The following is a 20,302-nucleotide window of genomic DNA, read 5'->3' as shown; positions in this document are numbered from 1 at the left end:
GTTTCCTTCCCGGGTTCTGCCCGGTTTCCTCCCACCATAATGCTGGCTGTCGTCGTATAAGTGAAATATTCTTGAGTACGGTGTAAAACACCAATCAAATAAATAAAGAAACAGAGTTGTTGTCCTTCCAGTCTCTAATGCCCAAAAACAGTTCAGGCTGAAGAATTCGTATACAACTAAACAAAAGATCCCTTGCTTACTGCTTGAATCAAACCTTAACTTTTGAACCTTTAGAACAAGTAAAGCACTGCACCCCAAAGGGCACCACCCACCCAACAGGACAAGACAGTCAACAAGCATGTCTCTCTACAAACAGCAAGTGAAACAAAAAGGACAATCAAGAAGTCATCAGGTGAGAGAGTGTAGCTCCTGTGGCTTGCCAAGGCATACGTCGCTTAAAACAACTGCTAAGTCAGTCTCATCAACACACAAAGACTGGGCAAACGAATGGCCAACAATACAGCCTTCTATTTCTTAGCCCCAATTCAGATTCCTAGGACATGATCATCTAAAGCATAGCAGTGTTACATAACTTGGAGTAAACTCTCCCCGGATTCCATCATATCGCCTATCTCATAACGTGAATTTACAAGTGCAGTCCAGCACAATGTCACCTGTGTTTTCGGCATCTCTGTGTTTATGTATGTGTGATCAGAACATAAAGCAGAGTCTTTTTTCCCCCTGATCGCATGTGACTTGGCTCCTCATCATTTCCAGGCCCATGTTGAGAAGCTGATGGCACTCGGTGCCGAAGTGCATAAGCGAGCTATAAATTACAGACATATTACAGATCATTTCTACACTTGTAACACCCACGCTACATCAAACAGAGTAAGCGTCATTCTGAGTTCATAAAGTAAGTTCATTACGTTCACATATTTCTCTCTTTTTTTTCTTTTCTTTTCATTCTCTTTCTTCAATTCAGAATTCTATTTTGAGTTTAACATCTCTGCTGAAAAATTAATAAACAGCATTTGATAAACCAAATATAATTAAAGCTTGTAACATGCATTCCTTATGATCGCTACACATCAAAGGTTACTTATAACCAGTTGATGAAGGGAAGCACTTCAATCATGACTTATGGCAGTTTATATCTTGATTTCAAATATATCCGTCTTCTTTATCATAATACATCTTGATTATAATACACAAGAGCTTTGTAACAAATCATCAACATTATGTTGTTTAAATTCACCAAAAGAGTTGTAAGGGTGTTTTTGCCCTCACCATATACTGTTGGAATTAACCGGGGAAATATAGAGAAAACTTACGTGAAAAATTAAAAATGAAATAATCTAACATGACAGTCTGAAGAATAAAGTCTACTTGTAGAGCTCAAATTATCCAGACAAAGGAATGCCGTTCAATTATAACTTACCAGGTGCAATGTTAAGTTTATACAACCACAAAACGCAGCCTTCTTTCGGCATAGCTTTAAATAATGGTTTCATTCACTCATTCATAGCTTTGCCTAAGAAATAATCATGATGAATTACGGTAAATATTCCCTTGTTTCCTGCGAACAATAAAAGATAAACAATGGGTTTTTTTTCACAGATTTTAGAAGAAATGGTGTGCAGGTATTTGAGGGTATGGCGATCGAAAACTAATTAATTCTCCTTAGGGGATAACTGTGGTCAGGTGTTGGTGAGGGAATAAGCCCTACCCTGGGAAATCTGACCAGTAAAAGCCTTTAGCAAACTCAGCAGTGTTGACCTACGACCCCAACCATGACTGACCAATGGTTGACAGAGATGTTAAGGATGGTACAGTGTGATAGGTCTATCAGTGCAGGTATTATTGTATGAAGGTATCTGGGTTAACAGTATAATCCTGTGGTTGGGGTTTATAGAATGGTGGAGCGAGTTACACAAACTGTCTCCCGGACAGGTGACCTCATCAAGGTCAGAGAGGTCATCAAAGGTGTGTCAGAGTAAAAAAATGCAATGGGTACAGCAAATGGTTGACTAATTTCCGAAAATTGAATTCTTAAAGATTAAAAAACATTTTTAATATCTCATTGTTAACACGTAGGCCTCTGTAAAAATGGCTGTATGGTAATTTAAAGACAATTCTGACTGGTTGCATGGATAAAATCTGACACCAAAAGACGTGTCTTTTCTCCAATAAATTCAATCAAAAATGTATGAAGAGTCTTTTGACATTAAAATAATATTTACAGGAGAAATATCATGCTTAATTCACCTAGGACTTTAAAATAAATGACACAGAAACCGATGATATTAATAATTAACTCCTTAAATATCTGCAAAATAATCTGATATCTTTCAATACAAAATGATGTTCTGGTTGGCATAAACATTAACTTTGCTAAATGTTCAAGAACTTGTTTATGAATACAGTGTTAGATACTTATAAGAGATCATACCTGCAACTGTTTATGTTGATACAGAGTAGGTCATATACACACTGCATGCTTTGGCAGTGCAGACCACTTCAACTCAGATCAGGGATGAATCATATTTGCTTTTATCAGTTTCAGTAAATACTGTGGGTATAATTTATCAAATTGCAATTGTGGGAATTCTGATATCTGTCTCAACTATGCCATTAACACTCCCTTTTCTCTCCAACGCTGTTACTTCTTAACCGTTGACCACATATCATTCACTATTTACTATCTTATCATCCTGAGACAGCTTCTCAAAACTTGACAGCAGCTCTGTACATTAAGCCGATTGGAGAGACAGAAAATGTAAATAATATGTACACTGATATTAACATCTACACATGAACTGCAAACATCTGAGGCGAGTGTAAGGATTTGACATATGCACACCTTAAATGTTCAGAAAATATGTTCAAATGCAACATATTTTGTACCCAGTGTATTTAATCAAATAAACCAAAATATATGTGATTATTTTAAAGTAATTGCATATATTGCACGGGTGAATGAGTGCATGAGTGAAAATCCTGCAGTTGTGCAGCGGCTTTTCACGTCCAAAATCAAGACGAGCTGGTTTTCATGTACAAAATCAAGATGAGAATGTTTTCACTTCCAAAACTCAAGATGAGCTGATTTTCATGTACAAAATCAAGATGAACTGGTTTCCATGCACAAAATCAAGATGAGAATGTTTTCACTTCCAAAACTCAAGATGAGCTGGTTTTCATGTACAAAATCAAGATGAGATGTTTTTCATGTACGAAATCAAATGAGCTGATTTTCATGTACAAATTCAAGATGAGCTGATTTTCACGTATAAAAACAAGATGAGAATGTTTTCATGTACAAAATCAAGATGAGAATGTTTTCATGTACAAAATCAAGATGAGCTGATTTTGTGCATGTACAAAATCAGGATGAGCTGATTTTCATGTACAAAATCAAACTGAGCTGATTTTCATGTACAAAATCAAGATGTTTCAGGAGTATATTATAAATATACATAAATAGAATTCTTAGTTTACATGGTTGAAGATTTTCTGTAAATGTACGTAACTAAACTCTGTTTTTAAAAGTACTCAGTATATTAGCATCCATGTAGCTCTAGGGCATAATGGACATGTAAATGTAACTGGATGGAGGAGTTTCTATGTGGTGTCATGTATCCATGGTCTAGTGTTAACCTGGGTCCATTCACCAGTTCAGGTGTGGTTTGGGTGAGATGCCTTAACAGTCAGGTGAGATTCTCAACCAGGTGAAAGAAGACCAGGTAGAACGTAAAGGTGTCCATAGCCTCTCATAAGGTGTCTTGGGATCTGTGGGCAGAGGCCTAGCTGTCTGTTATCAAAATATGATGAGTACCACCATAAAGCTGTACGACGCACAGAAAACTGCTGCAAAACTACGACAAAATACAAACAAGGAGCGAGTGTGACACAACTAATCCTATTGGGTGATCAAACAGTCTTGTGTGCCTGAAACTTGCTGTTTTCATTAGAAGCCAGAAATCTTATTGACTCTTGCTCTAGGTATATATGGCATTTGTCTAAGATAATGTTTACATCATAAGACAGAAGGCTTGGTTTCTCAAATTGCCTTTTAAAAACATATGACATGGTAGTGGGATGGGATAGGGGTTGACACACACACACACGCACAGATAATTATGACACTACATGTTTGACTGTCTGAATATCTAGAAATATTATTACATTCTTAAGCCACAAGTAGAAATTAGGAATGTTTTGACAATGACATCAGGGTAGAATTATAACTCCTAAGCAAGAACACTAGTATTTACTGTCACTTCATATTTAATTTAAATTCCAATGGTGCATATATACTATACAAAAAGTACAAAAATTGCTCCAGATGAGGTGTTTGATAGGACGAGGATGAAAGGCACATATATCATCACTGGGATTATTGTCATTTATACTATGCGTAAGAGAAAGCTCCCCCAGTTCCTCTCAGCAAGAAACAGGCCAAAGCCTGAAATGCTTTCAATCTCTAGACATTATGACAAAATTGTTTCACAGTATGGACAAAACCTTAAAATATTGCTGCGTAGTTCTTTCACTACACAAATATGAAAACATGAGGAGAAGGCTTTCATTGGTCAATTCTTAGATCACATGTACAGGCAGTGCTCAGCATGTCAGCACTGTATAATTTCTGGCCACACGACACTTCTCTACACTTTCTGTGTAACACCTTCACACTTGACCTTGTTATGGAACAGTATAAACAGAGCTTGTAAATGCTTCATACATTAATGGTGAAAAGGAGAACGCATTAACCTGATAAAATAGAGTGAAAGAAGAACACAAAACTACAGGAAGGTGTTAAAAACATAAGTAACAGGTTTATCAGTTGTGAATGTGCAGTGCGTATGTATACTGTTATAATGAGTATTGCAAGTCACACATTCGGAATACATAGAACTTGACATTTCATGACCCATAAACACTTTAATGGATATTTTATTGCAATGGCACAGTGGTAAATTTCGTGAGTAAGAAATACTAAAATTTACAACTTCAGTGTCATTTATTGACTCCTTCAAGTTAGACCACTTGTCACATGCCAAGAAATTTCACAATGAATTATTTAGCCTAGGCCAGGATATCTGACTTGATCATCTTGGATATCTGACTTGATCATTTCGGATATCTGACTTGATTATCTTGGATATCTGACTTGATCATTTTGGATATCTGACTTGGATATCATCAACTAATTCTATCAGTTCACAACTGATTTTCAGAACCAGGACATTGTTTACATTTCTAGTTTTGTTGACTGAGCTGAAACTTTCTATTTTGAATTCATCATCTTTAATACAATCAACAAATTCTATCAGCTGAAGAAAGAAATTAAGACATAGTCAGTCAGTTTTCTTTTGCACTTCTTTCAAACTAGGACAGGTAACTGATGTTATATGGTTGGAAAATATATGGACTAATGCTCAGAGGAAAAAATCGGGAGACTGACCTGAACTGAGAAAACGAACACCTTAATAATTGGATTTGGTTGCTTCTTTTTTCCACTCTGCCCTTCATCAGTAAGGGGTTAGGTTTTACAAAAGATCACACTCAAATTCATGTACACATTAATTTGACTCATTTGGCATGTAGCTGTCAGTTTGTTTCTGTGGAAGCTGCTCAAAATAATGCCTACAAACATCAGAGACAAACCTTCGTGCCTTAATTTAAGATTTTCTTATACTTCAAAGTAATTGATCTGCATACTCAAAAGCACATTGAAATAAGCTACCAGACATGTAAAAGGTCATGTAGTCTGGTCACCTAGTTCTTTTAAAAGATTCAGTGCTAGTTTGACCACCTTAAAATTAGTCAAAACCACATCTTCTACAAAAAAATTTGCTCATTACTAGATGAGGATATGACAATTTCCATTCTGCTGAAAACTGGGTCAGGGAGGTAGTACATGGCCCCAGGTATCATTAAATGATGTATGAAGATGAGCTGAGCTCTCCATGATATCTGACCCAAGCTGACCACAGGTAAACAATTCTCTTTTGTTACCTGATCAGGTCGCCCTTTACTACCCAGCCATTTATAAGAAGGGATCACGCTTGACAAAAGACCACACTCAAATTCCAACGCCATGTTAATTTATTTTACATGGTCTATCACCTTTTCATCTTTCTCTGGCAAGACCAAAGGCTCCTCCACGCACACAGCTCGCCGCGCACACAAAACCTTCATTTCAAAATGCACATAGGTTTAGCAGGCTGTTCAAAGCAGACTCAAGGTTAACATTTAACTAGTATTTGGTGTCCATGCGCATGCATGAGATAAAGAAGGCACCACTGACTGTGATACAGATCTGCTTGCTTACACCGGCCACACTCTTCTGGCACTCATAAGATTGCGCGACACAAAGCCCTGTGATTAGGCGATAACTCAGGACAAATAAAACGCCCCAAAACACAGCATGGATAATGATCTGAGTGAAATAAAACAAGCTTTATATATACAGAAACTTAAGTCATACAGACTCACACGGATTTCAAACAGGCATATTTTTTTTTAACTGCACTAAACTTGCCTTAAAATAGGAGTAAACTACAGAGCCTGCATATGGGCTCAATTACACTATAAAGAAAAAAAAACTTTCCCCTGAGAGCTGTGCCTATATACAACTTCACTGTTATTGCAAATTGCATTGTTGCACTCTGAGAGTGGTTTATGGAATAAATTACAAATTTCAACACCCAGAGTGACATTTTGAAATAACTTTTTGCTTTTCAGAATTTATTACAAAACACCACTCTCAGAGTGGCTTTTTGTAATAAATTATTACAAACTGTCACACCAAGAGTGCTTTTTTGTAATTACTTATTCCTTGCATGAACTTATTACCAATTGCTATTTATTAGAAATTGCATTATTACACTCACAATGAGAGTGGGTTTTTGAAATAAATTATTACAAACTGCCACTGCCAGAGTGGCTTCAAACTGCGTTGTTACACACTGAGAGTGCACCTTATATAATAAATTATTACAAATTGCAACTCCTACAGTGGGTTTTTGAAAAAACTTATTCCTTTAAAGATTGTATTATGAAAAGCCATTCTCAGAAATATAAACCTTCACAGTTAACACATACTCCTGCACAGTAACCATCATAAAGTTTTACAGAAGACATCAAAAACCTCCACAACAACCACCAGGCACCCTCACAGTAAACATCACACACCCTTATTATAAATGAGCACATTGGTGAGTGAGTGAGTGGTTGGGGTTTAACGTCGTACTCAACAATTTTTCAGTCATATGACGACGAAGGAATCCTTAGGGTGCATGTACGTGTAATGTGGCCCGAGCCATTATACTGATACGGGTCAACCACTATCCCCTTCATGCTGAACACCAAGCGAGGAAGTTACAACTTCCTCTTTTAAAGTCTTATGTGTGACTCGATCAAGGATTGATCCTGGATCTACCGGTCCCGAGGCGGACGCTCTACCAACTGTGCTATCCGGGCCGGTAAGGGCACATTGGTAAAATTTTCACAAATTGTGTTATTACAAATGGCAATAACTCAATTGCACAATATGTAATAATGTAATTTGTAAGAAATATAAAGCTGCAATTTGTAATAATTTATTTCAAAACACCTCTATGGGAGTAGGAAATTTTAATAATTATTACAAATTGCGTTTGTGTCTGGAGCGCAGTTTGTAGTAACGCATTATGTAACAAATACATTCTTACAGGAAGTTATCATCATAATTCTCTTCGGAAGCGGTAGATCCAGGATCAATCCTGGGTTGAGTCACACCTAAGACCTTAAAAGAGGAAGTTGTAACTTCATCGCTTGGGGTTCAACATGGAGGGGATAGTGCAACAACTGGTTGACATGTATCAGTATAATGGCTCTGGCGGGGAGGCTTACTTGCCCTCGGTATGGCGTCTCAGTGAAGCAGCACTAGATGAAAAAGCTGTGGAAATCCGCCCTGCAATAAGGAGGCACATCACATACACCGAAAGGATTCCTTCGTCGTCATATGACTGGAAAATTGTTGAGTACGACGTAAAACCTCAAGCACTCACTCACTCATCATTCTCATTCACGACATATGTCAGGTTAGGCTTCGTCATCCTGAGATGAAATTTTCCAATTCCTGAAACGAATAAGTTATTATAAAAAGCCACATTGGGAGTTGCAATTTGTAATAATTTATTACTAAAGGCCACTCTGGGACAATTCATATTACTGTTTTAAGTATTCTTTCAATCTATATGGAAATACGACAACGGTTTGATAAATTTCCTGAATTCTTTTCTTTCATCATGGAAATAACATTAATATATGCTGAGCTGACCAACCATAGCTTTTAATTCACAAAAACTGTAATAGCTGTAATAAACTGAACTAGTCTTTTGGTAAAAAAAAAAAATACCTTAATATGCAACACGTATATTATGCAGAAGACTTACTGTGTCATTTTTTCTCAGATGACCTACAAAACAGTACCCTACATACAATGATGATCTAACTGTTAGGCTACTTGTCAAGAACCTGGATAAATGTATATCAAGAACTTGAACATGTGGTTTAATTTGCATATGCCATAGTGAATGTATCAGCATGCCAAGGTGTTCTATGCACATTATACATTCACTAATTACTGCTACATGGTTGGGTTACTCTTCTTTGATAAATTTGTCTATAAAAATCCAACCATTAAGCACATAAACCTACATATACATCAAGAAAACAGTAAAGACATCCATGATTTCTTCAAGAAATCAACAACAGCTGGTTTTGTTAACAAAATAAAAAAGCAAGTGCATTCATGCTTAATTGATGTATTTATAATACAAAGGTCACTAGTACAAATCTGTCTGACCCTCTATACAGCGTGACCAGTGAGACTTGACTACAGACAGACTGGACACACACAGCTTCAGGTGTTAATTCATGGTCTAAATATAGTAGAATAGCATGATCTCGACTCAAGGCCAGAAATTCATTAGTAGCTACAATGTAACCGCAGAGACACAGTAACGGGTGGAGTAAAATAGAAGAGACAAAAGTAGGCGGAGATTTGGGTACTGAAATAGAAGGGAAGGGAGAGTGAAGGGTATGATGTATGCGGGATCTATCCGCTCAACACTGGTAGTTGTGCACTCTTCGAATCATCTTTTTATGGAAAGATACTGTTTTATACAAAATTTGTTCTGTACAATCTTTTTTTATAAATTTACACCTAATACTTTATATTTCTGTAATGATACAGAGCTTATGGTTTACTTTGAATTGTCTTTTTATGGAAAGATACTGTTTTATACAAAATTTGTTCTGTACAATCTTTTTATAAATTTACACCCAAGACTTTATATTTCTGTAACGATACAGAGCTTATGGTTTACAGTAGTCAAATAATAATTAATACTTGTTGTCAAACTTTCATGTTACAACCAATTCAACATGCGGTCTTAATACATTAAATGTTGAAAGTTATGCCTATGGTCATCTATTGTGCATGTTTTCTTCAAAATTGTCAAACTTTCATAGCCAAGTTTACACAATGAAGCAAGTATATGTAAAATATGGCTTTTTTTCTCTTTCATAGCAAAGACTGTCCACTATCCTTGACTGTTGCCTTAATCTGTGTCCGACTTCAACTGTACAGTGATCAACTGTGCTGACTGTAAGCATTTAAACCACTGGGCAAAATGTTATCATATTTGATATTTCAGACCAATCAACTATAAGCTTACTTCTTGTATCAATTACACTGGGAAATTCCAATCTTACAAGAAATTTAGGCTGATATTGGAAAGCCCCTAACATGAAAAGTTTTTGTCTGAAAATTTAAAGATAACAGGTTACTAATCCTAAATCTGGTCTGATGTTAATTAATCTGGCAAGAATCCGAGCAACTTTCCAGAATCGCAGCTGGAATTCGGTATGTGAGTTAAAAATGGTGAAGTGGTCAAGCCCTTGGAAAAAATTCTGAATCAACAATCTCTTTATCGTGCCTATAGCCTGGCCCAACCAAATACGCTACTCTAATTTTCATTCACAAATGCAACTCTATGCCAAAATATGTATAGCCCCATCTCAATACAGCATTAAGCCAAGGCCAATAATTCTGTCTGACATTCCACAGCAAATGGTCAATTGTACGTATATTAAGTGAGCAAGAGTATATATGGGCAGTATAGTTGTGTATCACATCATAGAGGAAGACTGGATGGACAAACTGGGCACTGGCAGCTACTGGTCAGGGTTCCAGTGTGTACAAGTAAACATAACAAGTACTGTTAAAAACCTGAAGTAAATTGGTTTTAAGGTTGATGGAAGATCAATGAACAATCAATGAACACATCAAGATAACGACTGATAACCTGAATGAATAATTATGGATTAATACCTGTAGTACCATCATGATCTGTACAAAAGCACCACACAAACTCCAAGGTACAAACATTCTGAACCAAAATTACTTATACTTATTTACTTATTTGGTCGGCCAGCATTATGGTTGGAGGAAACCTGGCAGAGCCCAAAGGAAACCTACGACCATCCGCAGGTTGTGGGCAGGCCTTCCCACGTACGGCCGGAAAATTACTCATATATATACATATATGCAAAAGTCGGAGGCATATGTATATACATATACATGCATTACACATATCTGATAAGAATGAAATTGCTCTTCCTGTATAATACAAGGGACCAATGCCCAAATTACTGCTGCTATTTGGTATATGGGTTAATGTGCTATCAACAAGAAATCTGCCTAATCTGTTTTCACATATAACACAATTTTTTTAAAAGACTGGCTGGTTTAATTCTTATAAATTTTGATATTTAAGTAGGGATTGAATAACTGAGTGACCATATCACTTTAATATATGATGATCATGATATGCTTATTAACATGTGTTACAGTTACGGTAATAAAATGGCCAAGTCACGGAGGTCATATCATTATACCCACAATCGGAGTCAGATTCTCATAAGATTGTTCTAGCTGCTGATCAACACACACAATTATCGCCTGTATGAGCTATTCAGTAAAGAACTGATGAAGTGAAACATTAATCATTTTAAAGTCAGCTTCCCCCACAAGCCCTTGTCTGTCATACACCAATTCAAGAGACATAAAATAAAGAGGCAAATAATTCCAGTTAAGTTCATCTCTCCAATGTACAATGCCTGCCAGTACATAGCCGGAATATTACAACTCCTAATTCCAATACTCTATTCACAATATAAAAGCATTGCAAAATGAATCTGAAAATTAATGTCAGTGATTGGAATTCATCAGTTATTGTAATGTGTTATCTTTCACATTCATGTAAATGAGACTCATCCCCGGACACAAACTAGGTGGATGGTCGTGGGTTCCCCCTGGACTATGCGTGGTTTAATGCTGACCACCATCGTATAAGTAAAATATTGTATTGGCGTAAAACACCAATCAAATAAATAAATAATTAAAACTAGTGGCAGTTCCTTCCACATATGTTGGCTAATTTCAAGGCTGTACTAATTAGAACAAACAAATTTTTTTTTTAGCCCTGAGAGAATAACCGTTTCTCCACAATCATGCAAGTTTCAAGAAGGTTGAAGAAAAGTAACACCACAGTGCCAGAATCACTGTATGTTGTCAGGCTCTATGTTATTCACATTTTCCAAGAAAACCACCTAGAGTGCAGACATAGGCAATCCAAACAACCAAAACGATGTTCAAAATGGAATGAGTTTCCCTTGCCGCAACACGATGGAGACACAGTACAGAAGTGTATGGACAAGAGAACAGAAGTAAAATACAACAGATATACTCACAGGAAGCATTAACAGCTCCTCCAAGGACAACTGATCCGATGAGCCACGGCGAAGTTCACAGAACTCTGAGAACGGTTCATCGGTGTTACGCTTCTCTTTGATATACCTGGAATACCAAGTACAAGAAACCAAGGCATGTGAACCAGCATCTGAACAGGTACAAATAAACTTCAACACAAAGACCGCACTTTCAATATGTTAGTTAAAACAATGAATTCTTCACTTGATGTCAGTTTTTGGGTATCACCATCTGACCAGTCAATGCTACAAACATGCAAATAGGCCAAACTTCAGTACATGATCTACTGCAGCACCACTATTTTTAGACAAAGATTAAAAATTTAGCGCCTGCAGAATTTCACTGATCTTGTGTGATTTATTTATCAGAGGTAACAAAAGCATTGGATAGGTGCCAGTGTTAATTTGTGCAAAGAAACAGAAGTTTACCACCGCTAATTTGACACACTTACTCAGCAGTGGCTCTGGAGTTGATTAAATATTCTTCATACGGTTGCCAGAAAGTCTTGGAGAACAGGTTTCCTGTGAATTAAACATTTTAATCATTAACAGCACGTGGCTGGGATAACGTTCTACTTACAGACATGATAAAAAAAGTTGCAAACCTTCACAATAATTTTTCAACCTACTTGAATGAGCCTACAACCTTCACATTTAAAGGTAGAGCCCATTTTTTCTCAGACCAGTGCACATCTGACATGGGCATTGAAGCCAACATATGCATATAAAACAATGAAGCTGCCTGTGTTCACACTTTGCATTCAAAGCTTACATGAATACATGCACTTTTCGCAAGAATGGTTTGGCATAATCACCCTAGGTACAAAATTCCTCACTCTGCAGGTAACTGTATTAGGGTACAGGTATTCAGTGCTATAATCTGTTGTTAAATGGCAATAGTGGTCCTGCTAAAAATCATGGACTCTCTATCCCGTCGGTCATTTGGTAACATAAAGTTGATTGACAATAACCTGCAAATACAGGAGATTACACAATAATAACATACTTCAAATGCTTTACACAAATATGGCAAATCTACAAGCCCTATGAAGTACGAGCGCTCCAGAAACTCCTGGTGATATCAGTTGACATGAAAGCAGTTTTCCCCATAGGCGGCCCATGAACATGTATACTATTACATAATATTAATAATGCAATAAATCAACAGGAGCGTAGGTCTGACTGTTAGAAATAATTAACACCTACACACAGCTTTAGTCTGGCTATATACTGTGCCTATGGGGATAACAAACAGGTATGTTAATAGAGCTATGCTGTAAGATATTTACACCTGCTATTTACCACCCACTCATCTTGCTGCAATTTGTTAGTGCAACACAATGATTTCTATTCTGAACTCATCGCATCAAGCTGCAATAGGTAGGTTGGCTAACTTTTATCCAAGGCTTTGCAAGAAACATCCTATCATCAATTTAGAAAAAAACATTGGAAGACACTTACTTTGACAGAACATATACAAGCAAAAATGTTGGCAATTATAAAAAGTACTTTATGGATGACTGAGTGCCCAATGGTAAATTATGAGCTGCTTGGTGCAGTGTGACTTCTGGAAAATACCCTTAAGGGTTGTCTCCCCTATTCCTCCACACAGAATGTCATACATGTGCTTCTGAAGACATTGTCTAAAAAAAAAGCTTAAGAAATCAAAGCCTATGTTTATGGCATAAAAAAGTGAAGACAACGAAAATCACCATTTGTATCAGATGAAGTATTGCTGTCATGAGTTACATATCGAGTTTAATCCATTTGACATATTAAGATCAAGAAATATTATGATCTAAAATATTAGTTGCTCATATTTTCAACAGAGAGTTCTGTTGATTGAAAGTTTTGAAACTAGGATGATATACAGCACGTAGGTTTCAGCAAAAAAAAAATATAAAAAAGCGAGTATTTTATGACATTTTTCTACCTCTATAAATGTAGTTTTTTTTACGGAAAATTTGAAATTGATGAAAGTTAGTTTAAAGGGACTTCATACTGCAGAGGGCACATTAACCCACATATCCCCAGAAAATGAAACCGCCCGACATCAACCTGCAGCTGAATCAGCAAAACACATGCTTGATTCCAGGATGGGATATCAACACGACCAAAATTAATAATATGTTCATTAGACATACCCCAACTGATTCTCCCAAAAATGATCATACTCTAAAGCTTTTTTTATTGGGGCTTTGACACTCTGTCTTCTTACCTCTCTTTCAATGTTAATTTTTTGAAAGACCCCATCTTTTTCATTTTCCAGAAGAAAGAAAGAAAGAGATCTCTACCAACCAACCCAATTTTGCTCTGGCAGTTTGTAGGGCTTGATTTGGCCAAATAGTTTGAGCACCCTTTTGATTTGCAACACTTGTACGGAAATAACACAGAGATATGATAACTTTATCAATCAGGATCTGGAACCTTTTTGATAGGTTCAAAAATTCCCAGGATCAGGCCCAGATTGGGTTATGCCTAACAAATACTATTTCAAGGATGGGTGGTGGAGTTCTTACCAGCAGCAATGGCAGCTATACTTTAGCGCAATTAGCAAGTAAGGGCCCCAATAGTTAATAGAATTATCATTACTGCAAAATATTTATTTGATTGTTGCTTTATTTCATACTCAATAATGATGGCTGTCAGTTTTATGACAGGAGGAAACCTGACTGTCCAGTGTAAATCATCCACCTTTGGCATGTTACTGATGAACTTTCCCACAAACAGCGTACAGATATGCAAACCATATTCGTCGAAGACGAATAAATAATGACATTAATTTGCAAAATTATATATTTTGGGTGAAAGTTATGAATTTTAAGTAACTTTTAATTAAAACTATATTGAAAACAACATAACAATAAAAATGGCTCATACAAAAATGAAGGGAGATAACTCTATTAGCAAGATGTGCTTGGCTATATTGAGAGAAACAAAAGGTAACACTAGACACAGAGGCATCTGCTGGCTCCATGCAGTAATATTTTACAAACATGTCACTAGGTAACTGTACAATTTGTATGTCTAAAGGCTTAATTTGAATGAAGCATCTAACAGTTAAGTTCACTAAGCGTGGGTCAAACTTCGTTTGTTTGTATAAACTATTATACTATTTACATACAAAATATAAATAATCCCCAAAATGATTACACAACAGAGGGGTCAAAATTTGCTGATGTCACAGAGTACTCTGACACAGCTACACATAACATTTACAGAAAGGCCATATTTAATACACAATACAGCTAATTTTAACCACAATACAGGTCGATTTAGCAAACTGAAAAAGAAATATACAGGAATACAAATATGTTTTATATAATGTCTCAACATATCCTGACTGCTATTTACCAACTAAACTTTGTTTTATTTATTTATTTGACTGGTGTTTTATGTCATGTTCAAGAATATTTCACATATAAAATGGCAGGCAGCATTATGGTGGGAGCAAACGGTGCAGAGAGTGGGAGAAACCCATGACCATCCACAGGTTGCTGGCAGGCCTTCCGATGTATGACTGGAGATGAAGCCAACATGAGCTGGACTTGAACCCACAGTGATCACATGGGAGGCTCAAGGGTCATTTTGATGCCCGAGCTAATCACTAGGCTGCAGAGGCCCTCACTACCTCAAACAAAGTGAAGTCCATTTGCTGTAGTTTTTTTTAGAATTTTTTGAAATGATTGTAAAAAGAAAAAAATAAGAATAAGGTAACAGTATCATGCATTTGGTATGAATAAGAAATCATAGTGCACTTTTACCTTCAAGAACGCTTAACACTTGACAACAAAATATTTAACAAATATGAAGACTTTAAAGGCATACATGTATCTGCTCGCGATTTCTATAGATGACTTGAACTGGCAGCCATTTTAGACCTCTAAAAAGAACTTCATTGTGAAAGGTATACTGCAGGAGACACCATGAAATTCTTTTGTTAGACATCCAACATGGCTGCCAGTGCAAGACATATATGTAATTATCATTAATAGGAGAATCCACCAATTTGGACAGGACTGGACTGCCTGACATATTAATCCATATTCTTCACAGATTGTTGCTAAAATGCCCTAAATTAAGTCAAGAACTGCATGCATTTATTATTAACGAACAAATGTTTGAAAATAACTGGACCTGACTTACCCAAACCTGCTGTTCCAGGGTCCCATTGTCTTAAGGCATCCTCTAACTGAAATATCAAAGCACATATAGTTATATTTCAAATAAATCCCTGCCTATGAAGACACTTGCTGGCATTTACAATACCTGAATGGCTGCAGGCCATGGGTACGACTGGTGTTTGATGTTTGAAGTGAAACAATGGGCATAAAAACTGATACTGAACAATTCAGATGATTACGATTAGAGCACTAAGTGTTTTTCACACACAAGGGCAACTGCCACAGTTGTCTATCTTCATATTGCCTATGAGTATACACACAATGTCTAAATGTATTTATCTGACTACCGTTTAACACTATACTACAAAAAATATTACTTCAAGATGGTGGTCAATTATGGATGGAAGAAACCTGGGCGCCAATACTAAACCACAAACCCTTGGCTAATTTCTGGTTACGTCTTCCACAAATTATACACATCATATTGAAGACAACAAGACAACACCATCTACTGCTAATCAGTGCCAAGGCCTGTGGAATAATGAATTTTCAATTTTTTGCATTTTTAATGACTGAATGTTTCTGCTTTCACATGAATTATCACAGCTCATTGGAAACAGTAAAGTGAATCAAAGTTTTCAAAGTAAAAACCTAGCTTCATTCTGCAAGCATATCAAATACAAAGGAACACAGACTATGTGTGTCACTCTAAAGTGCAGGTTATTTACTCTATCGTATAGAAAAATGACCACATTTCTTAAATTGTTAAGTTATAATATTTTAAGTAGTAGACACAAAATATCTTGTCCGACGAGTCAGTTGCCAAAGAAACCATAAATATATCCTTGAAAATCCAGGATATACAGTACATTGTCCTAATTTTCCCTCTGGAATTAAAATGCCTCCAGTGAGTGAGGTACTGATTAAGGACATTAAGGTATTTCTTGCTGGCGGACAAACCAGGACCCAAGGACAATTAAGCCAATATCAGACTTACAGTGTTGAGAGTGAGGTGAACCAGATTACCAACTGATGTGGCCTAATCAATGTATGTCAGGATTGCCAGTGTCAGCCAGGAAAAGACTAAGCTAACCTTTTGCAAATTTGGCCACAATTTCATTGGATGTAGCTCAGCTATGCAGATACTGATTAGTTACTCACTGAAACATCAGGCCAAAGACACCAGACTGGACATCGCACTAAGTCACAGTATACTGACATCAGGCAGACCCAGTACTTCATGTGGAGTGGCAAGCCATGATGCAAGTATCATAGTTGCCTGTGTTAATGTCTTCAGCATATTAACACAACCCCTTATTGCTCCAGATCAGATATTATATTCAAATTCAAGGAGTGAACAAATGAATGATTAGGACATACTGTAATTCTTCAACCTTTTTGCATGTTAGCATGGTGTTTATTTAAGCATCTTATGAAGGCATTATTCTGTGAACTGCTAAAATTATACTTTTTCTTGAAGCCCTACAATTGGCTGATCCAACCCATGTAGTTTTGTCTCTTTCATATGCAAAAAGGTTGAGGAATTATTGAATGATGATGTGTTTTAACCAGGAGAGGGTGATATGCTCATGAAAATACGAGCAGTGCCAGTCCTCTTTGATCAACCGAGCTAACCGAGCGTCATATATGTACAATTTGTATCATTTCTGACAAACAACAAAGCTGGACATTTCCAGAACTAAGAACTGACCAACATCTAGAAACAACTGAATTATTTTCTTAAAATCTCACAACATGAGACCATGAATTGAATTTGGCATCCTCCAGTTTAAAGGCAAATAAGTTGTGAAAATAGTGCATTCATTCTGTGTGAAAATAGTGCATTCATTCTGCCCTTACAAAATTTAACCCATGCTTTAGCTGTTTCCTCCAGGCTAGAATCTATCAAAATTGCTACCATACCATGACCACGCATGGTGATTTTAGCTACAAATTCTGAAAACTCAATCTCAATTGCTTCCTACCTGATAAACAGCAGCTCCAATTATCAAAGAACTCTACCATGTCCTGTACATAGTACTAACCCTCTATCAGTAAAAGCACCTAATAAACATACATTTAGTCTTTCTTTTTGACGAAAGAGTTGTAGTAAGAATTTCTAGGTTACCATGGATCCATAGCTTTTCAGGAATTTTCATGACAAGAGGACAATGACACACTTTACATGAAGTAGTAAGCACCCTTATTTGCTTATAAGTGTTAAGGCATCAAAACAAAGGCAAATATAAAAAAAATTATGCCATTTATTTGCTCATAAATTCTGGACAGATAACCAATGCTGTGCATTCATCAGCAGTGGAATTTAATGTTTCCGATTTATGGCTGTTGATTATCTCTATGTAAACCAAAATGGTCCCATAGCTTACATTCATAATAACCCCTACAATGATCCACACTTCTTTTTGCACACTTCTTTTCGTAGATTCTTACAATTATTTGATTTTATATTAATTTTATAGACTGATAACTTTCCTATACTGTACCCAGCATTATATATTTCACTAATTTTAAAGCAATAGACATTTTTGACTCCGGCTGGGTCTTGATTACAGTGCCATGTAGAACTGATTTGTGAAGCCCTTAAGTTAAAAAAAATAAACATTCAGAAGCATTGACAGCTTCAACATGACGAGAAACAGCAAATTAGCTGAATTCCCGTGCAACTACTCACACAATCATGTATCATTTGTTGTTTCTTGGATCATCAAGGGATTTAAATAAGCTAAAGCGTGGAGCAATCAGCTATCCTGCTGCTGCAAACATTCGCAACAGCAACGGTTTTAATACTCAAGGCTGCCATTAAAATCACATGTTGCAAGCTGTGGGGTTGACTCTGAAAATGTGTTTCATGTCCAAAATATTTGAAGAATTAGACAGCTGCAATTGCATTAAGCAATTGCGTTTATGTCTCAGCAATACTTCCAACTGTGATCAACACTACAAAAATCTTTTGAGGAATGGCAAAGCATTTATCACGTATTCTGGCAGGTTGATTGTATGATCTGCCAGTGTTATCTGTAATCATAAAAGTGCCCCCCCTCTTCAAATACACTGGGCTCCAGTCCCAACATTGATTTCCCTGTTGATTCTGTTGCTGTTTGAATGCTTGATACTCCCACAAACAATGCACTGCGCAATGTGAGCACCAAGCCTAACAAGAGTTATGAGAAACCCAACAACTCACCGGTAATGGCTTCAGTTCAACTGGCAGCCTAAGTTTCATGAAGATGCGTTGAAAACTGATAACAGCTGACAAAAACAAAAACTTACTCTACATACTACACACGAGGCTACATACCCCCCTGTGAAGTGAATGTGAACACAGAAAGTCGGCGAGCTAAAAATGTTTTAAATGTCAAAAACCTGATAATTTGAATAAAAATACAAATGTACCTTTTTATTTAAAATTATCTATTTCATGAATCTTCAAACATGCCCATCATCCCTGCCAAGTTTCAGCAAAGATGGTGTAAAAGCTGTGGCAACCGTTGACCCAAATACAATACCTTACCCTTGCAAACTAAAGTACTGGTTTGGATAATGGCCAAATTCAAAACCTGATAATTTGAATAAAAATGCAAACATCGCTACTTTATAAAAATCCAAATGAGTCAATGTCCAAATCATGTTCATCATTTCCACCAAGTTTCATAAAGGTGATGTGAAAACTGTGAAACTAGCAGACCCAAACATGAAACTTTACTCAAATGATCCAAACAAAAAAGCTTACTCAGACACTGGCACCACTTTCCCTCACACTCACAATACAATAAAAAGTACAATCTATGATAGCCTGATAAGCTTTCGTGAGCTTAAACCTGTTCATACATATATTTGTATCAGGTAGTCCTTTCATCAAGAAATATATATCCATGTTTCACAAATGTATACAACACTTATTCTGCCCACACATATATTCAGCAAATTTTAGATTTAATTCCTTTTAGTGAACTATAATTTGGATAGACCTAATAAGATACATTTTTTCGGTTTGCCTAACTTTGGTTTTTATTTTATATGAACACAAAATTTTCAAACAAGGTCAAGAAATGCCCGAGCATACTTGGTGTAACCAAACTCTTGGATACTCACACTAACAAATTTTACAATGTTTATTTGATTTTTTTTATTTCATTGATGTTTTACACCATATTCAAGAATATTTCACTTATACACCAACAGCCAGCATAATGGTGGGGGGAAACCTGGCAGAGCCCAGGGAAACCCACAACCATCTGTAGGTTACTGACAGAGCTTCCTGGAGAAATTTTTACAACGATCTTATGCTTTGAGTAAATACTCCATCTGAAAAATATAATGGCCTCATATTTTAGTCAAAATTTTTATCAGGAAAAGGCGAAGCCAGCATTGTTCACAGGGCAGAATAAACA

General features: G+C 36.5%; 1 protein-coding gene across 1 annotated transcript in view; it reads right to left on the bottom strand.

The window, feature by feature from the left end:
• Positions 1-20,302, bottom strand: part of LOC135468912 (myosin-M heavy chain-like) — a 76,021-nt gene that overhangs the window by 7,854 nt on the left and 47,865 nt on the right. The window contains exons 5-7 of the mRNA XM_064747389.1: positions 15,913-15,958; positions 12,219-12,288; positions 11,749-11,854 (exon numbers count right to left, since the gene is read on the bottom strand). Coding sequence (XP_064603459.1) covers positions 11,749-11,854; positions 12,219-12,288; positions 15,913-15,958 — 222 coding nt within the window. The remainder of the gene's footprint in view (positions 1-11,748; positions 11,855-12,218; positions 12,289-15,912; positions 15,959-20,302) is intronic.

Source organism: Liolophura sinensis, chromosome 1 (genome assembly GCF_032854445.1).
Source record: "Liolophura sinensis isolate JHLJ2023 chromosome 1, CUHK_Ljap_v2, whole genome shotgun sequence".
Taxonomy (NCBI): domain Eukaryota; kingdom Metazoa; phylum Mollusca; class Polyplacophora; order Chitonida; family Chitonidae; genus Liolophura; species Liolophura sinensis.
This window is presented reverse-complemented; position numbering and strand designations above follow the sequence as displayed.